General features: G+C 40.6%; 3 protein-coding genes across 5 annotated transcripts; 1 reads left to right on the top strand and 2 right to left on the bottom strand.

The window, feature by feature from the left end:
• Positions 1–4237: 4237 nt before the first annotated feature.
• On the top strand, positions 4238–8451 carry urp2 (urotensin II-related peptide). Of its 3 annotated transcripts, XM_077613062.1 has the most exons (6): positions 4238–4654; positions 4925–5233; positions 6537–6571; positions 7407–7551; positions 7985–8041; positions 8183–8451. In XM_077613062.1, the coding sequence occupies exons 1-5, from the start codon at positions 4555–4557 to the stop codon at positions 8014–8016; spliced, it is 621 nt and encodes a 206-aa protein (XP_077469188.1). In that variant the 5' UTR covers positions 4238–4554; the 3' UTR covers positions 8017–8041; positions 8183–8451. The 3 variants fall into 3 exon arrangements, 2 of the variants coding, with proteins under 2 accessions (XP_077469188.1, XP_077469181.1); XM_077613055.1 differs by having other exon boundaries at positions 7985–8451; XR_013303843.1 differs by lacking the exons at positions 4238–4654; positions 4925–5233 and adding an exon at positions 6163–6212 and having other exon boundaries at positions 7985–8451.
• Positions 8452–10027: 1576 nt separating this feature from the next.
• Positions 10028–14009, bottom strand: ptk6b (PTK6 protein tyrosine kinase 6b). Its single transcript, XM_077608472.1, has 8 exons — positions 13681–14009; positions 13046–13164; positions 12802–12971; positions 11587–11746; positions 11357–11518; positions 10853–11034; positions 10364–10517; positions 10028–10285 (listed from the first exon to the last, which is right to left on the bottom strand). Exons 1-8 carry the CDS (start codon positions 14007–14009, stop codon positions 10089–10091), a joined length of 1473 nt encoding a protein of 490 aa, XP_077464598.1. The 3' UTR covers positions 10028–10088.
• A 1196-nt stretch (positions 14010–15205) lies between these two features.
• srms (src-related kinase lacking C-terminal regulatory tyrosine and N-terminal myristylation sites) lies at positions 15206–21998 on the bottom strand. Its single transcript, XM_077608471.1, has 8 exons — positions 21230–21998; positions 19480–19601; positions 18848–19014; positions 17631–17778; positions 16797–16955; positions 16396–16577; positions 16150–16306; positions 15206–16042 (listed from the first exon to the last, which is right to left on the bottom strand). The coding sequence occupies exons 1-8, from the start codon at positions 21601–21603 to the stop codon at positions 15843–15845; spliced, it is 1509 nt and encodes a 502-aa protein (XP_077464597.1). The 5' UTR covers positions 21604–21998; the 3' UTR covers positions 15206–15842.
• Between the last annotated feature and the right edge of the window lie 379 nt (positions 21999–22377).

Consider the following 22377-nt stretch of genomic DNA (forward strand, 5'->3'; position numbering starts at 1 on the left):
TTAAGGTTGATGTTCATTCTTTCCTTCCATCTTTCCTCCTCTTCTGTCTTTTGCCTTTTTCCTTATTTCTCCATCTGTCTCATCCTGGTCAGACCATTAACTCATAAATCCAATACAGGCCACCTAAACACTATCTGCCTTCTGCCAATGGAAAGAAGGATTGGATGGAGGGCGCATTGAGGGGGATCAATGATTCCCCTGACTGTCAGTCTGCTCACTTCTTTTCACATCCATCTCGCAACGTCACCTCCTCCTCTTTCTTCTGCTCCTCCCTGTCACCCCCTGGAATTTTCTTGTTGGACCACATTTATCACAAAGGCTTAGCTCGCCTCTCAAACAATCAATACCAAATTACCACCAAGTGACTAATTGTCATCCCTGTCTAGTGACAGCAATACAACAACAGTTTACTATATTTTAAAGCACTGAACCGGGGTTTGACCATACCCCCAGGGGTTCGTTGAGTAAGTCTTAGGGGCTTCCATGATTGCCCGTTCTGTCCACCATGGTTGCCAAGTGCAATTATATACTTTTCATTATTTAGGTATCCTGCTTTTTCCTCAATTATATTTTCAGCGTTTCACCAAGATAAACTTAAGGATTGATTGACTACTGCCATATATAGTTAAAAACAATTTCATCCGGGTGTGGCCACATTACAATATTTAATAGGGTGGGCCGGGATCGAGGGTTCAATCCCATGTTCGGATGTTTCTGTGCGGAGTTTGCATGTTCTGCCTGGGCTTGCATGGGTTTTCTCCAGCTTTCCCCCTATATCCCCAAAAGGTGCAGTACAGGCTGGTTAAACACTCTAAATTGACCCTAGGTATGAGTGCGAGCGTGAATGGTTGCCCGTCTCCTTATGCTCTGCGAATAACTGGCAACTATTCAGTTTGTCCCCTGTCTGCTGCCCATAGTTGGCTGGGATAGGCTTCACCACCCCCAGCAACCCTTTTGAGAATAAGCGCTACGGAAAAAGAATGAATGGATACCATTTGGTACATAGTATTTTGACCTACTGAGGAAGTCATGTTTTATGTGGCCAATACACTTTGGTGGGGATGACTCCATTCGATTGCTTTGGGTAGAATGGCTGTGCTCTGTACTAGCGAATTGAAAAAGCCACGTTGTGCTGATTTGGGATGCAATTTGCAGTCAAAAGCCAACAAGACTGCACGCAGCATTGCTGCTGACAAGAAGAGGAGAAATGAGTGGGAAGGTGCCTGTGGACTTTGTCGAGAAAGTTCTCCGGAGGAGCTGAGATGAAAATCATACACTGTTCCGCATGGGAGTTCCACAAAAACGATCAAACTACTGAGTTTCCCTGCATGTCCTCATGGTCTGTTAAGCACACAACCGCTAACAATCTCCAATGCATAGTGACATACATCTATTTTTATCCATTAATAGTATAATTAAATGCATGGAAAAACTCCAAATCCACCATAAAGACAGAGCCACATCAAACAAGAAAGATGCAGTCTTTTTTTACACACCCGCACGCACACACACATACAGATGCGGGCCGTGCCCTTCTCGAGTTTCCTTTGACACGCTGTAATAGATTCCGTGGTAGCTCCACGCCGTGGCTAAGTGGCCTCACCTTTCACTGAAAACAAATCACTCACCCGCTCACTCTCATTCTTTTGCTCGCTCTCACACGCGCACACGTCATGTGTGACCTTCCGTTTTTCTGCCTCCCATGGGTGCTCTCCTCTTCCTCGCCATCGCTCGGCCTGCCATCCTTTGAGTCTTATCACAGACACCCCTCTCTTTTCTTGTTCTATCTAATCCAGTGGTTCTCCAACTTTTTGCAGCACTTTGAGAAATACTCAGGACCAACAATTAAATAAAGTATGATTAAAAGGCAGATCTGTTCAGTTGAAGCTGAGGTTAAATTTAATAGGATTGTGCTAAATATGCTAAAATAAACCAAATGTAAAATGTATTTTCAATTCATTTGTGAAACATGTAAATAGAAAGAAATTGTACCTGATTAAATGAATGTTTTTGGGAGATTGTACCTTAAAAGTTAAGTCAAACTGAAGTGCACACATAAAAAGAGTTTTAAGGCAGTTTGAATATTTGATTAATTGTTTCACATGGGGGATTTTCTTACCACTGGTTGTACACTCATCACAATTTGACTATCGGTGATCTATTCTACTCATTGATTTGGACATAAGAATGGAATGCAATAGGACTAGAAAGTAAACCGAAGGAACTCAAGTGTCGCTTAAGGAAGTTTAACTTGAACAAAGCAGAACCTTTCTTAGAGGCAATCACATTACAAATTCATGTTCTTCAAAATCAAACAACCCCATACATTAAACATATCAAAGCAACAAAGTACAAATAATTTTAGTCATGTTTTTTTTATCTTATTTCTCTGTCCTTTTATATGATATAGATCTATGCAACGTATTCCTATTTGTTCAAAGTGTGCTTCATAGTCTTATCAACCATTATTTGTTTATTTTAAAGGAAATATATAAATGTCAACAATTTTTCTACTCAAGTAAAATTTGCTTTAGAGTTACAGTTCCAGAAATTGCAAAGGTTTTTAATTGTCATTTATCCATTTATTTTTCTTTGGAATTAAAATGAATTAATTTCTTAAAGCATGACGCATTCTAAAGAAATTTAATTTGTCTATAAACTAAGAAAATTACATCAACTAGAGTGGTTCTACTTGGTTTGTTTGGTCTGTACGGTCTGGTTTTAAAAAGAACAAGACTACCCTCTCGTGGTGTGTTTGTGTGTGGCGGTATTAGTGGGATGTGCATGTGTGCGTGTGTGTGTGGGGGGTAATCATATTTGGTGGACTGGTCCTTAAACTAATTTAGGCATGCATTGTATATTGAGTTAAACATTATCAAAGCTTGCATAGTTGATAAATAATGGGAAAGTATTCAAACTCCACATTTAAAACACACAAAACATTGCAACTGGTGCGTTAGTCAAGCAGTAATCCTAAATAATGCAGGCCTTATGGAAAATGTAGGTTTAGTATGTTTACCGTATATTCAAAAATGTCTCTCCACTGTACACCTCTGCAATCCTAAAATTCAGTAAAGCACGCATAAAATGTCATTTTTAGAATTTTGTTTGAGAGCAATAAAACATAAGTGATGACATTGACATTCAAAATTGAATTGTATTGGGCGGTGATAAACACTGTTAGTTTCTAACATATAATATGGATCAAGAAGTGACCCTAAACAAAGAAAAGGTCGCTCGATAATGACTGAAAATGCTTTGTTTTTTAATCACCACATCAAATAAAAAAATACAATTTGTGTGCACTGCCTTTTCAATAAAATTTTCTTCACATTCAATTCACTGTTGGCCCTGTTTTTATTTGCTAGCATTTTTTAAAAACTATTTGTTCACTTCCTGTTGACACAACCCCCCATTCTCCCTCCGCTTTCTTTACAGAGTGCAAAGAATGAATGAGTGGATGTTCACAAGCAAAATTCTCTTCCCCCAGCAACTGACGTATGTGGACACCCGCGCGCATACACGCATACGTACGTTCAATTCATCAAAATCATTTCTATTTTTTCTTTTTTAAATTCGGGCCAATGCTTATTTTGGGAAGCACCATGGTCACTTGCGTCAAATTCCGATCTGTGGCATTAATCAGCACAAAGACTCACCCTTTCCTATCTTTTGTGTCTTTTAGACTTTTCTTCTAATGTGCATCACACTTGGTTTTTTACAGCCTACGTCTATGTGTGTGTTTGTGTGATGGGGGGATTGGCAAGAGAGTGGGGGGCCCTTTCATCCGAGGTCAAAGTGAACCCTGGATAATGTGCATTTGTATACAGGTAGCGCTTAAAAAGTTGGAATTCACTGTATTTGTATTTGCTGTGTGTGCGCCCGCGTGCGTGTGTTGTCTACGTATGCGTGTGTGTCCTCATGCGTCAGAGGGCCTTTCTGTTACTGTGGTCCTGAGCAAACATATTAAGAACTAACTTATCACTGCTTCAACTGCCTAAGACACACACACACACACATTCACACACATTAAAGCCTAACCACACATTTACAAAACGATATTGAATCTCAAAGCTCGCTGCCAGAGTCCCCAAATGTCACCAATCTATTGAGAAGCTAGAGGCGGAGCAATGTAGTCCGATTGGTGGGCGAAGATTTACCGCTTGGTTGTCCCAACAGGGATTTTTAAAAAGGCAAGGTTTTCGAAGAGGAGCAGGGAAACGAGAACCGCCGAGAACCCTTGACAAGCCTTCTTCTTTAAGAGGTGCATCCCTGGAACATGAAGCCGCAATAATAAGGACAACGAAGATTTATTCGTGCTGCAGGAAATTTATTTAAATTTATCGCAAAAGTAGACAACGAACATCTGGTTTGGTGCATATAGTTTTATTTTTTGTATTTTTTATTTTTAGAAGTTTCCTTTTCCACATTTTGGAATAACCACATTTGAAACACACAAAATGGTAATGACCAATGGACCGTCTTCAAAATAAGACAAAACCAAAGAACCAAAAAGAACCTCTTTTTTTGTAATTTCTCGGCCTTTTCAAATCAATGACATCCAAGATGGTATATAGAGCCGCACAATTGCTCTTCATTCCCATGATAATGCTGAGCGTCCCAAATCAGGTCCGGACAGCACCCACTGAGAAAGGTAAGTTTTATTCTAAACTTATTTTAAACTAACTTTTATTTTGTGGCACCAGCCAAATAATGCACAATGAAAAGGAAAAAATCTATTACTACATACATTAATTTGTGGGGGGCATTTTTTTATTTCATCAGAAATGAGGAAGAAACATATTTTAAAGTGACAATAGTAAAATGGAGGGAAAACGAGATAAATTGGCATTTGTTAACACAGCAGTTTTGCAGATAACTCAAGGAGTTTGTATACTGACAGATTCCATTTCAATTTTTCTAGGTATGATGAAATCTCCCAGCCTTCTTTCTAGTCTTCTTCATCCATCAGCTGTTCCCCCAAAGCCATCAGCCCTGGGACAGCATGACTTTTTCTCCAAGTGGCATCTGAATGGCAAAGCATCTGGAGTAGAAGGCACAAGAAGAGGAGCCAGAAGCACCCCTAGGACATTAACTGCTGGCATGAAATACCATCCTGAGACCGAGAGCTCAGACAAGCGGGTCCAGATGCTCAAGATGATGTCGGTATTGGAGGAGATGCATCGGACGTTCAACAGCACGCTCAGAGCAAGGATCACTTTCTTGCCAAGAGGTGAATATCCTAATATGATGGGCTGTATTTTTGTGTCCAGTGCAGGTCCAAAATAGCAGTTTTCTTCCACTCGCTGGGTAGTTGTGTCAGACTCCGAGGGTTTTGGTAGTTACGTAAACAGGCACAGCTGGCTAGATTTGAAGAATGATATCACAATGGCTCCTATGACACTGCTGCAGAGAGTCCATGGAAGAATCCATTCAGTAGTACAAAGGGGGGTGGGGGGGGGGGGGGGGGTGTCAGGTGTGATGAAATGCGTCCTGGGATAGTTCTTTAAAATTGAGAATTACTTTCAAATATATAAGGCTATCTTTCTACTATATCCTGAAATGACCCAATTCAGATTCATTCATTCATTTTCTGGACCGCTTATCCTCAAAGGGCCACGGGGGGTGCGGGAGCCTATTCAGCCAACTAAGGGCACCAGGTGGGGAACACCCTGAATTGGTGGCCAGCCAATCACAGGGCACAAGGAGGCAAAGGACAACCAATCACGGTCACACTCATACCTAGGGGCAATTTAGAGTGTTCAATCAGCCAACCCTGCATGTTTTTGGTACGTGGGAGGAAAACGTACCCAGAGAAAACCCACGCAAGCCCAGGGAGAATATGCAAACTCCATACAGTGAGGACCGACCTGGGATCGAACTCTCGACCCTAAAAGTGTGAGTCCGACGCGGTAACAACTTCGATACAAGCCACTTTCATATATGGGGCATATTTTTTTGGAATGGTGATACAGTCTAAATAAAGGGTGTCCAAACTATTCCACAAAGGGCCGCGGTGGGTGCAGGTTTTTGTTCCAACTTATCCAACACGGGTACTTTAACCAATGACATTTCTTCTGAAACCAGCAGCACCTGGTGACAATCAACTGATTCCGCTTTTAAGACACCATATTGGTGAAAATGTTTCTTCTTCAGTTGAAATGAGAAGCTGCACCCACTGCGGCCCCTGAGGACTGGTTTGGACACCCAAGGTCTCTAAACAAACTGGTCCAACAGATTGGAAATCAGGAATAAATGACAAAGATGTCGAAAACATAGTGAAATTTCAGGAGAACTGCAAGTGAAGTGGAAGGATAGCTCATTTATATAACAAAGCAGTATAGAAAGGATCTGTCTGAATGGTCACAGTAAGAAATAGGATATAACAAAAAATCTGACACACCATGTTAAGTGATTTGTGGTGTAGTTATTAATTTACATTTAACCCAGTCATGGAGCTAGAGGCACTCGAGTAGCTATGAAATTGCTGCATGGCGCTATCCAAAAATAACTATTTGAATTTGTGTCCTTTTCAGCTGGTGCCAGAAATTCGGGACGAAAAAATAAAATGGTAAGTCCATTTCAATATATTCATCCATTTTCTAAGCCACATGACCAGTTAGGGGTCAAAGGTGACCACTCACAACTGATCTTCGCAGGAGCCTTTTACAGTTTTGGGGAAATCACTCAACCAATTAATTAGCTAATTAATTAGCTACTCTGACCACAGGAATCATATCCATAAAGTTTTATATTATCTTATTTTTATGAATTGCTCTCTGTGTAGGTGTGTATTTATGATGTATTGTTGTAATTATGAAATATACATGTGAAACTCAATTATAAGGAATCGTTACAATTAGGCTATATGTATGTACATTGACATTATTTCACTCACACACATCAACTTGGGCAAAAGTCTGCAATGTGGATAATTTTCCTATGTTTTCTAAGTGCTGTCATTTTCATTGCCAACGGCCAACTCATGGAGTTGATAAAAGATATAATAAGAGATAGCTGGGTGATGGTAATTTGCCAAAATTTGCTGGAGCACGTCTGAAGAATTTGGAATTCAGAGCCAGAGTCTCTGTCAAAAATTGGAAAAATGGAAACTAATTTTTCAGGAGACCTCTCACCAGTTTTGGCACACTTTTTTTTCAATGCGCTCATGGGTATTTAATTTGGCTCTGTTTGTGATGTTGACAGGAGTATAAAAAACAACAACAACAAAGAAAACATTATTTTTCTGTAGGGTGTATGAATCTCTGTGTGAATTCACTCAAAACTGAGTCATTTTTATCTAGTTGAGCTAATATGCCAGGTTGAAATTGATATTGATTGGCCTTGATGGAGAACTGACAGGGTCATTTTAAGTAAGAACCTTCTTTTTTGTCTTTTATGATGAGGCTGGAGTGACATCCACTACCACCCACCCAACAGCTGCTGGTAGCACGGCATCTGGCGCGAGCGCCGGCGTCCTTGTCCCCAGCTTTACTGGGCGGAGCCTCCGGAAGTCGCTTCCGCCACAGTCCAAAAAGACCAACAAAAGAGGTAAAAGTCAAGCTTGTTAAACTTTGCCTATCAGATTTATCAAAGTCTTCACCTGTCATGAGTGATAAGAGCACATGTTTAAACATTTGTGAAATCAATGTAGGAGTCACAATAACTAAAGTGAAGTCTCATTCAGATTATCCTGTGGTCAAAAAAGAAAACAACCAATTATTAATGTATAGTAATAGTTTTGGTTGCTGGGAGATGCAACCAGACCACCTCTAGCCAATAAATAGCTACGTGCAAATACAGCACCCTTGCAACCCTCTTAAAGATGAGCTGCATAATTGATAAATGAAGATGCTGGTAGTGTCCTTAATTGTCCGTTAATCTAGGACCATCACAATAATGTATTCACAACAAAAGTAAAAATCATTCAGAAGCTAAAAAAAGAGGTTGTTGCTTCACATTTTTTTTTCAATTTCTTCAACAGTGTGCTTCTGGAAATACTGCTCCCAGAACTGAGTTTTTGCCCCCAACTGTTCCACCTGTGAGCCTCCCTACACTCCCTTTACTCAGCACCTGTCCTCTCGCCACCCATCCGTTATAACTTCCTTACCAAAACGTTTCCTATAGCATAACCCCAACATCTGATTCCCCCATTATTCTCCATCCATCCTGACATACCTAGGGTTCCTCTGGGTTTGTGTTTGACCTCTGCGTGCTAGGCAACTGTTGCTTGGACGTCACGAGTCCCGCGGCCTTCCACGGTGGCGCCGCCAACCGGGACATAGACCTTTTCATCCAACTCGTTAATTAACAAAGCTGACCGATCAAAGAAAACGATGTGTGCTCACGGCTAAGCACATGAAAAAGCATCCCCGTTTAATACCCCCATTCCCCTTAAGAGACAAATGCACATTGTTCTTGTATGTGTATGCCTTCTTTAAATAAAGCCCTTCTACAACCCGCAGCAACAATATAAATTGATTTCATTTTGTTTTCTTTCTTATTGTACTGATATCCATATCAAAACAGCAAACAGAATCATCCACATATGAGCGATCTGGATTTGAGTAACTTTAGGGTGTGATCGGAAAAATTTTCATCCAAAATCAGCTGGGATGGGATCCAGCACCCCGCGTCCATGACAAAGACAAGTGGTGTTGGAAATGAATTGAATTCAGGAAGGTCAATTAAAAGCAAGCTCTCTTTTCCAATGACAAAACACATAAAAAACAGAAATGTATACTTTTGAGGAGACTTCCCATACAATCTCGTCATGTCTCACCAATAATACGGACAACAAAACATTGAAACGTGAGTTCAAAAACCATTGAAATAAAAAAAGATAATCCTGTTTCTAAGTAAATTAAAATAAAATAAAAAATGGTAAATAACCAAGACAAACTTTATAATTAAAAAACCTCAAACCAGTTCAGAAAGGCCTTCCAACTTTATTGTAAAGAAGACCGTGATTGGTCCGGAACACATCTCTAGATCTCCAGCAATAAATTGGAGGACAGAATGATAAATTGTGCCAAAAGTTTCAAGACGGAGCAGCATGGACGTAAACAACTCAATGTCAATAATCAAGTGCAAATATAAAATGAAAAATATATATGGCGTGAACAAGTTCATTCTTATTTTCCAATGATCCTCTGGTAAAATTAAAATACTATTAAGATTTTTTGGGGGGGTCAAAGAAATGACATGAGGTACAATTTATCTCTTTTGTGTTGGAGAAATGTTTAATGATCTTTCAAATGCTCTATATTCCAATATCAAACAAACTTAAAGATTATGGAGTATTGTTAAATTGATGTACTATATCCCGAGCCAGATATTTTCTTACAATAAAACTACATAATCTCTATATTTGTGAGGTGCCTAGAAATGGTGTTATTCATCTTACTATAGATAATGGTAGTTGTACATTCCTTGTGTGGATGTTTCCATGGTAACAGAGATAAGTGTGTTTGCTGTTTGGATGAGTAAACTGTGCTTAATTACATTCAGAGAGTTTCACTGCCACTGTTGCCCCGGTGATGAGTGTGTGTGTCTGTACATGCTTGTTAGAGTGTGTAGATGTGTTGAATACACTCGGGTGTCGCGCACATAATCGCTCAGCATTCTCCGAAATGCAAAACAACGGAATCATCAATCACATATTAAATGTGAGGTAGTTGTGAGTTGAAAAAAAAATGCTTCAAGGAGTTAAAAGGTAAATAGATACCCAATTAATTGCAATATAACTTCAAGTAAGTGTCAAATTAAAATGATTATTCAAATAGTTTCAAATACATCACGCACGAAAATAGATAAATATAATTGGATTTTGATCCCCTGAGTACATAGTGAGTGCAAACAAAATTATACATTTTCTGGAACGTCTCTCTCTCTCTCTTCTTACTCTCTCTCTTACATTCTCTCACTCACACACTTAACAACATTGTGAACGAATGTAAACGCTTTCAGTTCTTTATGTGCCTCGCCCTTGGCTTGCCACCAATCCTGAGATGCTTCGCACGGCTATCGCTCATTTACATCGAGGGCAAGCACTACATAAAACAGGAGTTGAATACACCCTTATCCTGTCAAGACATTAAGTCATTAGCATCTACCTCATAGATTCTGTACATTTGCTCCTTCAGCTCCCAGAAATTGGGCCGTAGGTTGGGATCAGCATTCCAGCATTTGCACATGATTTCGTAGAGGAAGGGTGGACAAGACGGGGGCGCTGGCATCCTGTAGCCGTTGCTGACCATCTCGTCTGCTTTCTCCCCACTTAGACCTGAAAAAAAAAACATAATTCTTGGCAATTCCATTGTGCAAAGCCGAAATGAGAGAGCTCAGATGGTCCAAAACTTGCCTGAGTAGGGCTCGTCTCCATAGGTGATCATCTCGTAGAGTAGGACCCCAAAAGACCACACGTCTGACTTGATGGAGAACTTCCTGTGGTTGATGGCCTCTGGTGCGCTCCATTTGCGCGGTATGGCTTTCTGATATGCAAAGCAGATGGGCTCCTGCGCTGGCAAAAAATGACACGCTTTAGCAATTCATGAATTTTCACGAGCACATCTTAATATGCTCCTCAAAAAACACACATCACTTTGTTTTTTAACATAAAAAATAAATAATAATTCTAGTCAGGTTGCAATTGGTGCCCCTTCCCCAATACACCGGTGTCATAACTAATTCCAAATAGGTTTTCTAATCAATCATCAAAGGAGACATTGGTTAAACTGCCTGTGCTTTTTCTCTTAGAAAGAAATCCTGCACCCACTTTGCCCTTACTGGAGTTGCTTTTGACGACTGTGCCCTGACAGATATTTTACAAGGGTCATAACAACGTGGGTACCTTAATGACTTGAGTCAGCCCAAAATCGGCCACCTTGCAAATGTAATCTTCTCCCACCAGAACATTCCGTGCTGCCAAGTCTCTGTGGATGAAATTGTGCTCTTCCAGGTATGACATCCCATCAGCCACCTGGCCGGCCATGTCTGACAGTGAGGTCATATCCTGCTGCTTGCCCTCGGGACCTCAAGGTCAATTCAAAGAAAACAGGAGTGAATGCAAGGGATAGATATGCCCTGTCAAATCATTTTGTGTGCATCGTTTATCGATCTTGCTTAAATACCAGCAATTTCAGAAAGTCACTCTTGAAAACATTATTTCAAGCATTTATTTTTTTATATTTTAGAATTTGAACATTGCGCTGAAAGGAATCTACTCTTTCTTTTGGAGATGTTGAAGTGTAGAACTCAACTCAGTTGGATTAAAGCCGAAGCTTCTCCAACAAGTAAAAAGTGCCTAACTTCCCCAATTTGAACATTGCAAGTTTCATTATGCAACAATATTTACTTCTGAGCAGGTCCAGCAGACTTCCTTTCTCCATGAACTCTGTGATGATGTAATACGGCACAGAGGCTGTGCACACGGCGTACAGCGTGATGAGGTGACGGTGATGGATACTTTTGAGGATCTGCACCTCCCTCTGGAACTCCGTGTGGTCCACCTCCGAGTCTGAAGACAGACAAAAAGGAGCGGTCATCACACAGAGCTGCATGCAGACACACGGGGAGCATCAATACCGTTCTTAATGATCTTGATGGCCACACGAATGCCCGACTTCCAGTATCCTCGGTAGACGTCCGCAAAATAGCCACTTCCCAACTTGTCCTCTAAGGTGAATTCTTCTTTGGGTAATACCCACAAATCATCTGGGAACTGATCTTCTGACAATTTTTTTTTCTAAGAATTGACACGTACGAACATTTGACAAAGGTAAATGCAACTGAATGAAAGGACTTGGCTAGACAACAGTAAAGATTTAAATAGTTTTAAAATATATGTCAGCACACAGATGTGCACACACACACACACACACACACACACACACACACACACACACACAGGGGGGCATGGCACAATTTTGAAGCATAAAACAAAAAATGTGAGTTGAAAAAATGTGAAAATGAAATGTTTTGGACTGTTTTTTTGCTTTGAAACAATCTGTGTGTAATTTTGTTTAATTTGATTAGAGTATATCAAACATATAATATATAAAGTGTCAATTTGCTTTTTAAGAAATTATTTTTGTACACTCAAATAGAACGCAAAAAAACATAAAATTAATTTTAAAAAACATGTTCAGTCTGTTTTTAATGTATGTTTAACACACTTGTTTTGAATAATTCGGTTCATATAAAAAAAACACAAACACTCCCCACAGTTACTGTTCGTCTATACAACGTGTCAAAGTGGCGGCCCGGGGGCCAAATCTGGCCCGCCGCATCATTTTGTGTGGCCCGGGAAAGTAAATCATGAGTGCCGACTTTCTGTTTTAGGATCAAATTAAAATGAAGAGTATAGATGTATATTAAATTTCCTGATTTCCCCCCTTTTAAATCAACAATTGTAATTTTTTAATCATTTTTTTAGTTCAAAAATCATTTTGTAAAATCTAAAAATATATTAAAAAAGCTAAAATAAACATTGTTTTAGATGTATGAAAAACTGAATGTTCAGGGCTATACCCTTTACAAAATTGGAAGAAGAGTGGATTTGTTTTGTGTGTACAAAAGAGTACACCCTTCCCTTGTACAATTATACTGGGTTGTGGCTGTGTTCATAATGAAGCAAACATTCCAAAATCATTAACATGGCAGTCAGCATACAGCAGCAACCATTTGTAGTTCATCTCATTAACTACGAACAAAGTGTAAACATTCTCGAATGTTTCTTCTGAAAATGAAGATGGACAATAACAGTACCGGATAGACATGAGTTTCAGCAGCAAGACATACCGGCCGGCAAGGTTCGCCCAGCGTGTCCTCGTTGCTGAGACGGAGGCGGTTGTTGCAGTAGTGCGCCACCAATTGGTTCAATGTCATAAACTGCTGCAAGCCGTCTAGTTCGAAGAGATCGTCAACAGTCTGTGTGATTCTGAAGTGTTTAACCCGACAGCTGGAACGCACTGTGAACACATACAAGCAAGCGGATGACATGGCTGCTATCGGTTTTGCCCTTCTCGGCCAAACGTGTTCTTGCCTGAGAGGACGTATCCCACATGGTTCTCACTGGAACGGATGAGGAAAGCTCCTGGTCCATTTCCTGGTGCCATGAGATGGCTTTGGGCTTCTAAGCGGTTCATAGTCCCAAAATTCCATCTGACACACAACACAGTAGAGTTGGTTTTAGAGGAAAATCTGCAATCCCCCCCACAAATTGTGTCAGGCACCAGATATTTCTCCAAATGTGTGTAACATAACACACATTCCCTTCTGCGGTAATATGAAAAGATGTATGGGTGGTGATCTGCCTCCTACTAGCTGACTGAAGGTAAGTGAAAGACAGTGAGAGGTAAGCGACCTGTATCCATAACAGCAGAATGCCAAATTACAAGTCCGGAACTATCACTTATTTAGGTCTTTTGCCGAGTAAACGCAGCTTATGGAGAAGCACCACCAATTTCGTCACACGCAGTTTCTGGGTGTGATGACACGTAGGCTTTTTGTGTTGTTGATAATGAAGACAGGGCCTATGTCTGATTATTATTATTATTATTATTAAAAGATATGCGAGTTGCATTTGAAAGGAGTCAGAGTGGGACAAAGGAGAGCATCATTAAAAAGGATGATTATGTTATCTAAGAACAAGAATGTGTTGTTCTATTGTCAACTTACGGTTCCACCTCCGTACTCATGTCAGATTTCTTCAGGTAGTTTGCAGGCACAACGCCACTGTCAAGTGGGTTTCCGCTCTCATCCAGCCTGTCTACAACCCACCAGTCCTCACTGCGGTTTTGTACCTTGAACAGGTCTCCCTTCTGGAATGTCAACTCATCTGAGTTCCGGCCATGAAAGTCCCACATGGCTTCATACGTGCTTGCACTCTCCTCCTGGTCGGCCAGCGGCTTTGGGTCCGACGCTGCCTTGCCATCCACCTCTGCACTTTTGTCCCCATAGAGCCTCTGCCACAGAGCAGGACATGCGCTGCGAAGACATTCGTCCATTCTTGCCTACTATTAAAAAAAAGTACTGGTTCACTGCACCTGTTGGACCGGTAGTGACGCCGCTGGAATTCTGGGAATGTTGCTCGGGAACTCCAGCAACACACCAAGAGCATGCAGTTGTCCTACAAAAGGTACAGAAAACTATACAGTTCAAATATACACAGCCGGGGGAAATTGGGCATTGTGGGAGAAAAGGCAATAGAGGACATGAATGAAGACTGGCACAGTCCAGGGACACAATTGGCCATCATGGGACAGAATTTAGGTCATGAAATAGAGGACACGTACCATATCAATGGACACGGTCAAAAGATAAAGGTCACCAAGGGAAAATGATTTTTCAGTCTCAGTGGGAAAAAGCTTGGAATATCAAGACTGTTGATCGGTTGCCAGAATTCACCAAAATCTCAGAATTGCTGTACCTTAAAAGGAATTGCATTGAGGAACTTTTTATTGCCTGATGATGGTGTTAGCCAATGCTCGTATGATTTTTTTTATTGCCTTTACTTATTTTAATGAATCATAAATGTGTGGTTTTGAATGGAGGTCTCCATTTTTTTCTTCAAACTTATTACATTTGATGGAATGCAAATCATTGTGGCTTAGTCTTTTGTTTCACTGAATTTAGGTCACAGGCAATTGTCTGTAGGCCTGATGTGATGAGAGATTTTAAAGTATGTGAAAACAGTTTTGTTTTATTTCGAGCACCACAATAATCTGATGGATTGTTGGGTTTTACTGGAGAAGACAGATAAAGTTATTGTATTATATATAATCTTGGTGTATAGATAATTCTGCATCATCCAGAAGGCTTGAACACGACTTTATTTTAGTTAGGTCTATTTTTTTCAATTTGGGGGGGGGGACCACCTATTTCTAGCTAATCAAAAGTAAAGTTTGAATCCTAAAAACATGTTGTTGTATTTTCCTCCTCTGATAGAATCTCAAAGTAGCTGAGAACAAAGTGCCGACAGAAATCCACTAAAAGTGAAATTCATCAAATATGAACTCTAAACATAAAAGATTACCATAAAAGTAGATCTGTCTGACTTTAAATTACAACATTTTAGCCTCCTTAACTAAAGATAAAATATAAATACTGTATATAATACAGTAGTATATATTTTACAAATCAGTCATTACCAATCCTTCATGTAATTCAAGACTTCTGTACAAAAAAGGCAGGTTAAACTAAGTCAAATTACAAGCCTTTAAAAACTTTATTTGTTTGTTATTAGACATCACTCCATTTGTTCATTTTTTTATGGCTCAGATCTGAAAAAATTTAACAAGCAAAAGTTACATTGCTGTCTGGCATTGGATCACATGCAACTCTGTTAAGAAATACCAATCCGTAATAACGTGTTTGTGTAAACATGGCGTCACTTTTAGAGGCTTCTGGAAACTTGGTTCAAAATAATACTTGTGCTCAGCTAAAAATCTGTGATCGTGGTTAACTAACCTGAGATGTATTCATGGGCACCAGTAGGCAAAACTCTAACTCTAGGGAAAATGTTTCTATACTTTGGCGAACTTTGATTTCCGAACTGAACAGATGAGTGAAAGTTAAAAAAACAAAAACAAAATAAAGACCACCAAATAAATATATTTGTTCTTAATTAAAAGGAAATTCCGACCCAGTCAGGCAATCGTCAATGTTCCTTCACATTTGGGCAAAAAGTCAGTAACAGATGATTATTGCACATTGTGTCTCTTTCTAGCCTCCAGTCAGCATTGAGAAGAGTTGGAAATTCCATCCGACTCCTTTCACGACAGACTGTTCTTGTCAGCCTCTGCGCTGACCGCGTCGTCCTCCGTGCCGCCGCCACGCGGTCACACCTCGATGGTCTTGAAGTAGATACGAGCGTAAATAGAGTCCAGCTGGCTGTGCAAAGCGTGGAAAGATGGTCTCTTGGAAGGCTCGGTGGCCCAGCAGTCCATCATGATGCGATAGATGTTGTGAGGACATCTGCTCGGACATGCCAGGCGAGCGCCTGACGTCAGCAGGCTCAACACCTGCTTGTTGTTTTTGCCTAAAAGTTCATCAGAATGTGAGAATTCCATCAAATGTCTCCAGATGTTGTGCGACAACATTTTTTGTATTCATTCCACAACAACGCAATAGAGGCTGCAACATTACCTTCGTAAGGCATTTTCCCTCGCGACATCATCTCGTAGAGGAGAACGCCAAAGGACCACACGTCCGACTTGACGGAGAACTTCTGGTGAATGGCCGCCTCGGGTGCCGTCCACCTCACGGGAATCTTGGTGGTGCGACTGGCCGTGTAAACGCTGTCCTAAATAGCGGGAGGTTGGCGGAGAGCGTTTTACCAATCGGTCAAAGTTGACATCAAAAACTTTTGCTCAGATTTACACTTGCACGCACCTTGATGATGCGCGCCAGACCAAAGTCTGCCACCTTACAGATCAGGTCCTCTCCCACCAGGATGTTTCTGGCCGCCAAGTCTCTGTGGACAATGCTCCTGTCTTCCAGGTAGGCCATCCCCTCGGCCACCTGACTGCCCATGTAGATGAGGTGTGCTGAGGTCAACACCTGGCCTTCAACGGCTACACACAAGACACCCAAACACCGTTCATTGCAGTGGTCAACTGGTCCTAAGAGTCCATCCATTATTTTATTTCACTTCTACCGTTTATTTACCATCAAATTGACAGCTATGCACATGGGCTGTATTTGTTTTATCATCTCGTTAAACCAACGACACCTCGTTAGACCAACGAATTATTCTATAAAAGAATGTTAGTATTATCTGGAGGTGTACTCACAGGCCAGGTAAGACTTGAGGCTTCCTTTGCTCATTAGCTCAGTCACAATGTAGACGGGTTCTCCACGGGAGCACATGGCTAGCAGCTGGATTAGTTTGGGATGGTGGAGGCTTTTCAGTGCCTGAACCTCCTTTACGAACTCGTCCTGCTTGGTGTCCTCTGACAATCGGCATGAAAAGACATGTATTATTACCTTCATGGTGAATTAATTTTGCATTTTATTGCAAGGGGGGATATGTTTCACAACTATGACATTGTCGATCACAGTAAAGGGAATGAGAAGGAAGTCAAAAAAATGATTTTGATGTATTTTTTAAGGTTGTGGGGAAAAGGCAAAAAGAGTAGTGCTTTCAATTTATAAAAATTTTCACTGTTTTTTTGTCAGTGTTCCACCAAAAAAACGGGAAAAATGGGGGAATACTGCAGAATTTCTTTTCATAGTATTCCCCCATTTTTTACTAGGGTTCCTGAAAAAACGCGGTCATATTGTGAAAATGCTTTCATTCATTTTACGTGCAATGTATGCTCTCCTTATGCTCTTTGTTGTTCAAATCAAATCAAAACACAGCCAAATAGAATTAGAACAAGTCATTTTTCTGAACTGTCAGAAAGTTTTCATTACGTGTTTTCCATTTTTATATGTACAGCCGTAACAATCCATTAGAAAAATATAATCGACAGACGGGCAAGTTGATTTTTTATGTCTGCCGGTAAAAAAATGGGAGGTGAATTGTAACACAAAAGGGGGACACTTGAAGCAATGTGTGAGCTACAATCAAGTGGTCTCCGTGGAAACAAATTCATCGTACACCGGCGATGTTGATGATGGTGTACCTTGTTTGAGCATCTTGATGGCCACTCGCTTGTTCTCGGTAGTCCACAGTGCCTCCCACACTTCTCCAAAGTGGCCTTCACCCAACTTTCGGTGCAACCTGAAATCCTCGCGTGGCCTTTCCCAGGGTTCCATGTCGTAGAGCTCCCGCTGCATAGAGCACAAACATGAGCCCTCACCACATGACGCTTGTGTTTGTGTGCATTTATGGGTGGGCGCGCGCGGGTCGGAACTATCACAAGCGGGTTCCTTCCTGGCCCTTCTCTGGCTAACTCTTGAATGTTTGAGTAGCCTAACTGAAGAGGAGGAAGACCAGAGAAGAAGACAATGCATTTGTTTCCACAAATCCACTGACGAAAAAAAAAAGGCCGGACAATTATTGGTGTTGATTTTTTTTATTTTTGGGGTGCAACAAATATACATTTGTCAGGTCAACAAAATGTCAACAGAAAAAATACACTGAATGAAATGATCAACTCTTAAATGACACGTCAGGCACACTAAGAATATATACAAATATATCCATAGTCAAAAATGTTACTGTACGTGCTTGTTAGCATTAATTGAAATGTTTGGATGAATAAAAATAATAAGGCAATTTTTATCCGTGCCCATTTATTGAAGCGAGGGTTACTATCCTTTTGACCTATATATGCTCAATGGATAAATTTTATTTGAATTATGATGATCACAATCATTGTGGTCTCATTTTACAATGTGAAATAGAGGACACAGTGACAAGAGGAAAACAATAATGTGATAATGAATCATTTTGAAATCATGAAGCCACTTTTTTTTCAAGGAAATAAAACTTGGATACAAAAGGAGGAATTTGTATTTTTCGAGATGAATGTTTTGATTGTATTTTGGGGAAATCATGTTTTTTTTTTAAATTAAACAACAATAATGATAATAAAAGGTCAAGCTTACTTGAGCAATTAAATAATATTTTTAGCTTTTTCAAAGTGACAAAGTACAAGTTTTGGGGGTTAGAAAAGATTTGATATTTGAATAGAATTTACATCACAGTAATTAAGTGTATAAGAAATTGGTTGAATTCTTAGAAAAGATTGTGTCTGTTTGTTTTTTAAATATTACTGAAAAACTATCACTGTTTAAAAAAAAACGCCAATCTCGGAAGAATAAACACGGTCAACTTCTAACAGCTGTTCCAAATGTGTACTATAATGCTTTAATAATTAGCTGCATGAAGCTTTACCTGCTGAGCACAAGGTTCCGCCAGCACCACACCCAGACTTCGAGGGTTCTTCTGGTAGTATGAGACCAACTCGCCCAGCGTGCCAAAGGAGATCTTGTCAGATATAAAATAGGCCCCAATGACAGAACGCTGGATCCGGAAGTGAAGCACCTTCCCTTCAGCGCGGGCTGGAAGAGAAAAATAAAAGGGCAAACCAAAACAAAAAAAGGATTTATTTTGTTGTGGTTTTTTTTCCCATTGAAATCCATTTATTTTATTCAAAATAAATGATTTGCTGATCAAAGTATTACGTTTTATCATAATCGTAATCATAAAATTAAAAAAAAGAGTCCAAGAGTTCCCATTTGACCACCACAAAACACATAAATAAATAAATAATATACATTTGCGAATTCTGTCTAAAAACCTAAGTCCCATTTCCTAACATTAAGTGTGTTTTGAAATTTGGAATACCTTTAACAAAACACTTCTTTTCTTTCAAAATAGGTATAAACACAAGAACAAATTTGCCTTCATCATATGAGGGGAAAACGTCATCACATATGATAAAAATTATAGTCGATTCCCCTGGGGAAAAATACGCTGTGAAAGAAAATAAAATAGAGAATACAAACAGTGTTGCATCAACACACCTGAGATAGTGTACTCATTACTGTGACTCTCACTAATTCGTGCCAGGAAGCAGCCATCTTTGTTTTGAGGAGCCAGCAGGAGCTTCTCAGCTTTGATGCGGTTGATGTTGCCATAGTACCACCTAAACACAGGACACACCCCTTTTAGTAGTGACCGTGTACCCCACTTTGCAACCAATGTCTCATTTCATCGTCATATTTCTTGATGAGGTCTCTGTTGATACGAGTTTACATACAAACAGAAGTTGCAGATAAAAAAATGAGATTCAGCCACCTTTACATAAACAAAAGAAGCACGTAAACACGAAACTGGTTGGCTCAGTTTAACATGGAGCCCGTATGTTCGTTTATTTCTGCCTGCAATTCATTTGTGAGTGGTGACCAGCACAGGCGTGTCGCTCAGGTTTCATTGAAACTCACAACTATAAATAATATCATATTTGTGTGTTTGAATTGTTGATAACCGCAGCCAATTACACCACGGGACATTTGTGTATGCAACTGCAATTGTTACTCAAAAACTGCATAATCGGCGAAATAAAGAGAATTTCCCAAGGGAAATGTAATTTCACCAAACTTGATTGAAGCATGTTTCTGTTAGTTTAGGAATGTACTCAAATATTATGCAAATATTATTATTAAATTATTAAATAAAGATATTGCTTGTTATTATTTTTTTAAAGGACTTCCTGCTACACAATAGGAAATACCAGTTTTTCAAACATTTTTTGTTTTGTTTTTTTCAGCTTATGATTTTTTTGTTTTTTTGTTTTCACAACACCATTGATTGAACGTGGGAATCCCTGCATGATTGGTGTGTTTGCTATTCTCCAAACGCAGCCTTAAGCAATGATAGTTTAATAAGCTTTGTGCAAAAACCAGTTAATTGTAGAGGTATTTGCTAATTTGTTTCCAGTAAATTTGTTTCCAGTAAATGACCCTTGGTGCCATACAAACAGATTCAAGGACAGTTTCTTCCTGTCACCATACTTGACTCAAGTTTGCACCTCAGAGGAATTAGTGTATGTAAAGGTAAATATTTAGGAACACCATCCAAACATTTAAGATCTGAAGGCTAGAATATATATATATATATATATATATATATATATATATATATATATATATATATATATATATATATATATATATATATATACATATATATATATATATATACATATATATACACACACACACATATATATATATTAAAGATCAAGGGAGAGACCCCTCAATACATTTGAAAAGTAACAATAATAATGAAAAAAATACATAATTCATGTATGGGTGTGAGCGTGAATGATTGTTTGTCTGCTTGTGCCCTGCGATCGGCTGGCCACCAATTCAGGTGGCCTCTGCCTCTAGCCCGGAGTCAGCTGGGATAGGCTCCAGCACCCCCCACAACCCTAATGAGGATAAAGTGGTTCAGAAAATGAGATGAGATAATTCATGTTTGGTATATAAAAGGTCGAAATAATATTTGCTTTAGTCATTTTGGGACCAACAATAAGTTGTCAGTTGCTTGTCGCTACAATAAACAAAATATTAAATTCAGCCATAAATATCCTTTTTGTTTCTCCCAGAGGTAAAATGTTACTTTTTGTCCTATCATGTAGAGCTTTTGAGAACCGACCCGAATTCCCATCAAGGTGCGCTTCTGAAGTGAATTGAATGCCTTCACTGTCATTATACAAGTCGAATTTGATGCCGTTAAAAGGGACCCGAAAACAGCCATCGACGCACTCACTTGTGCTTGGCGAACTCGTCCTGCAGAAGCGCCACATAGTTGGCCGGGATGAGTCCTGAGTCGGGCGTGCCGGTCAGTTTCTTGGCCAGCACGTAGCGGCCTCGCTGTTCCAGAACCGAAAGTTTGTCCCCCTCTCGCACCGTCAGCTCGTCGTCGCTGCGCGCCTCGAAGTCGAAGAGCGCGGCATAGAGTTGGACCGGCTTCTTCTTGGGCGACGGAACGCGGATGTCGCCCGACACCGTCCGGATCTCGGCGACCTGCGCGCCCGGGTTGGCGATCACAAGATTGTTCACGCTCGGGTAGCGGAAGTCCGGCCAGATGTAGTCCCACAGGCGCTTGAAACATGGCATGCAGGAACGGCAGCAGCCCTCCATGACCAGCGGATCTCACAAGCTTCTTGCCCCGAGCGCGGAACGGGATCCACCGCATCCACGGCAGCCCACCAGCGGCACAGAAGCAGCCGCCCCGCGGTGCTCCTCTGCCGCGAGGCCGGAGCGAAGCATTGTTCCGGGAGAGCGGCGGCGGCGGGCTCCAGATAAGCCGGACCGACCGGTTTTTTGCCTGGTTGAGCTCATGCACGCGGTCCGCAGCCGCCCCGGGAATGCGGAAGCCGAACCTGAGGAGGACATCGGATCGGGCGGCATCTGCTTCTGGCACGTTCGTCCAAGCCGCCCATCGTATGTTCACGTTAAGGATGCGACGTGGTGCCGCGCACTCTTACAAACGAAGCGGTTGAGCGATTGCCATTTTTGCCCTGACGTCACACGTCCTTCCGGGTGCCCCAAACTCGGATTGCACAACAGAGCTGCCTTGAGATGCGAATTTCAATCAGCCCTTTGGACACTCACTATACTACACTACTTGACAGTTATCAAAAGTTGACACTCAAGACCTTTGAGTGACTATTCTTGGTATTACAAACACAATTTTGGATATGTAAGACCTTTCACCCTTCATAGCAGTGGGCTCCAAACAATTCCACAACATCAGAGACTGCATCATGGAGTTCTACAGTGGGCGTGGACTTTTATTCCAACCAAAAACATGTTGAAGGTCCGATCTTGGGATCGAACCCTCAATCCCAGACCTGTGGGGCCAACACGCTAACCACTCACTCAATGGGTCGCCCATTCCTGAATAATACTGCA

The sequence above is a fragment of the Stigmatopora argus genome, chromosome 1 (assembly GCF_051989625.1).
Source record: "Stigmatopora argus isolate UIUO_Sarg chromosome 1, RoL_Sarg_1.0, whole genome shotgun sequence".
NCBI classification, from domain to species: Eukaryota; Metazoa; Chordata; class Actinopteri; order Syngnathiformes; family Syngnathidae; genus Stigmatopora; species Stigmatopora argus.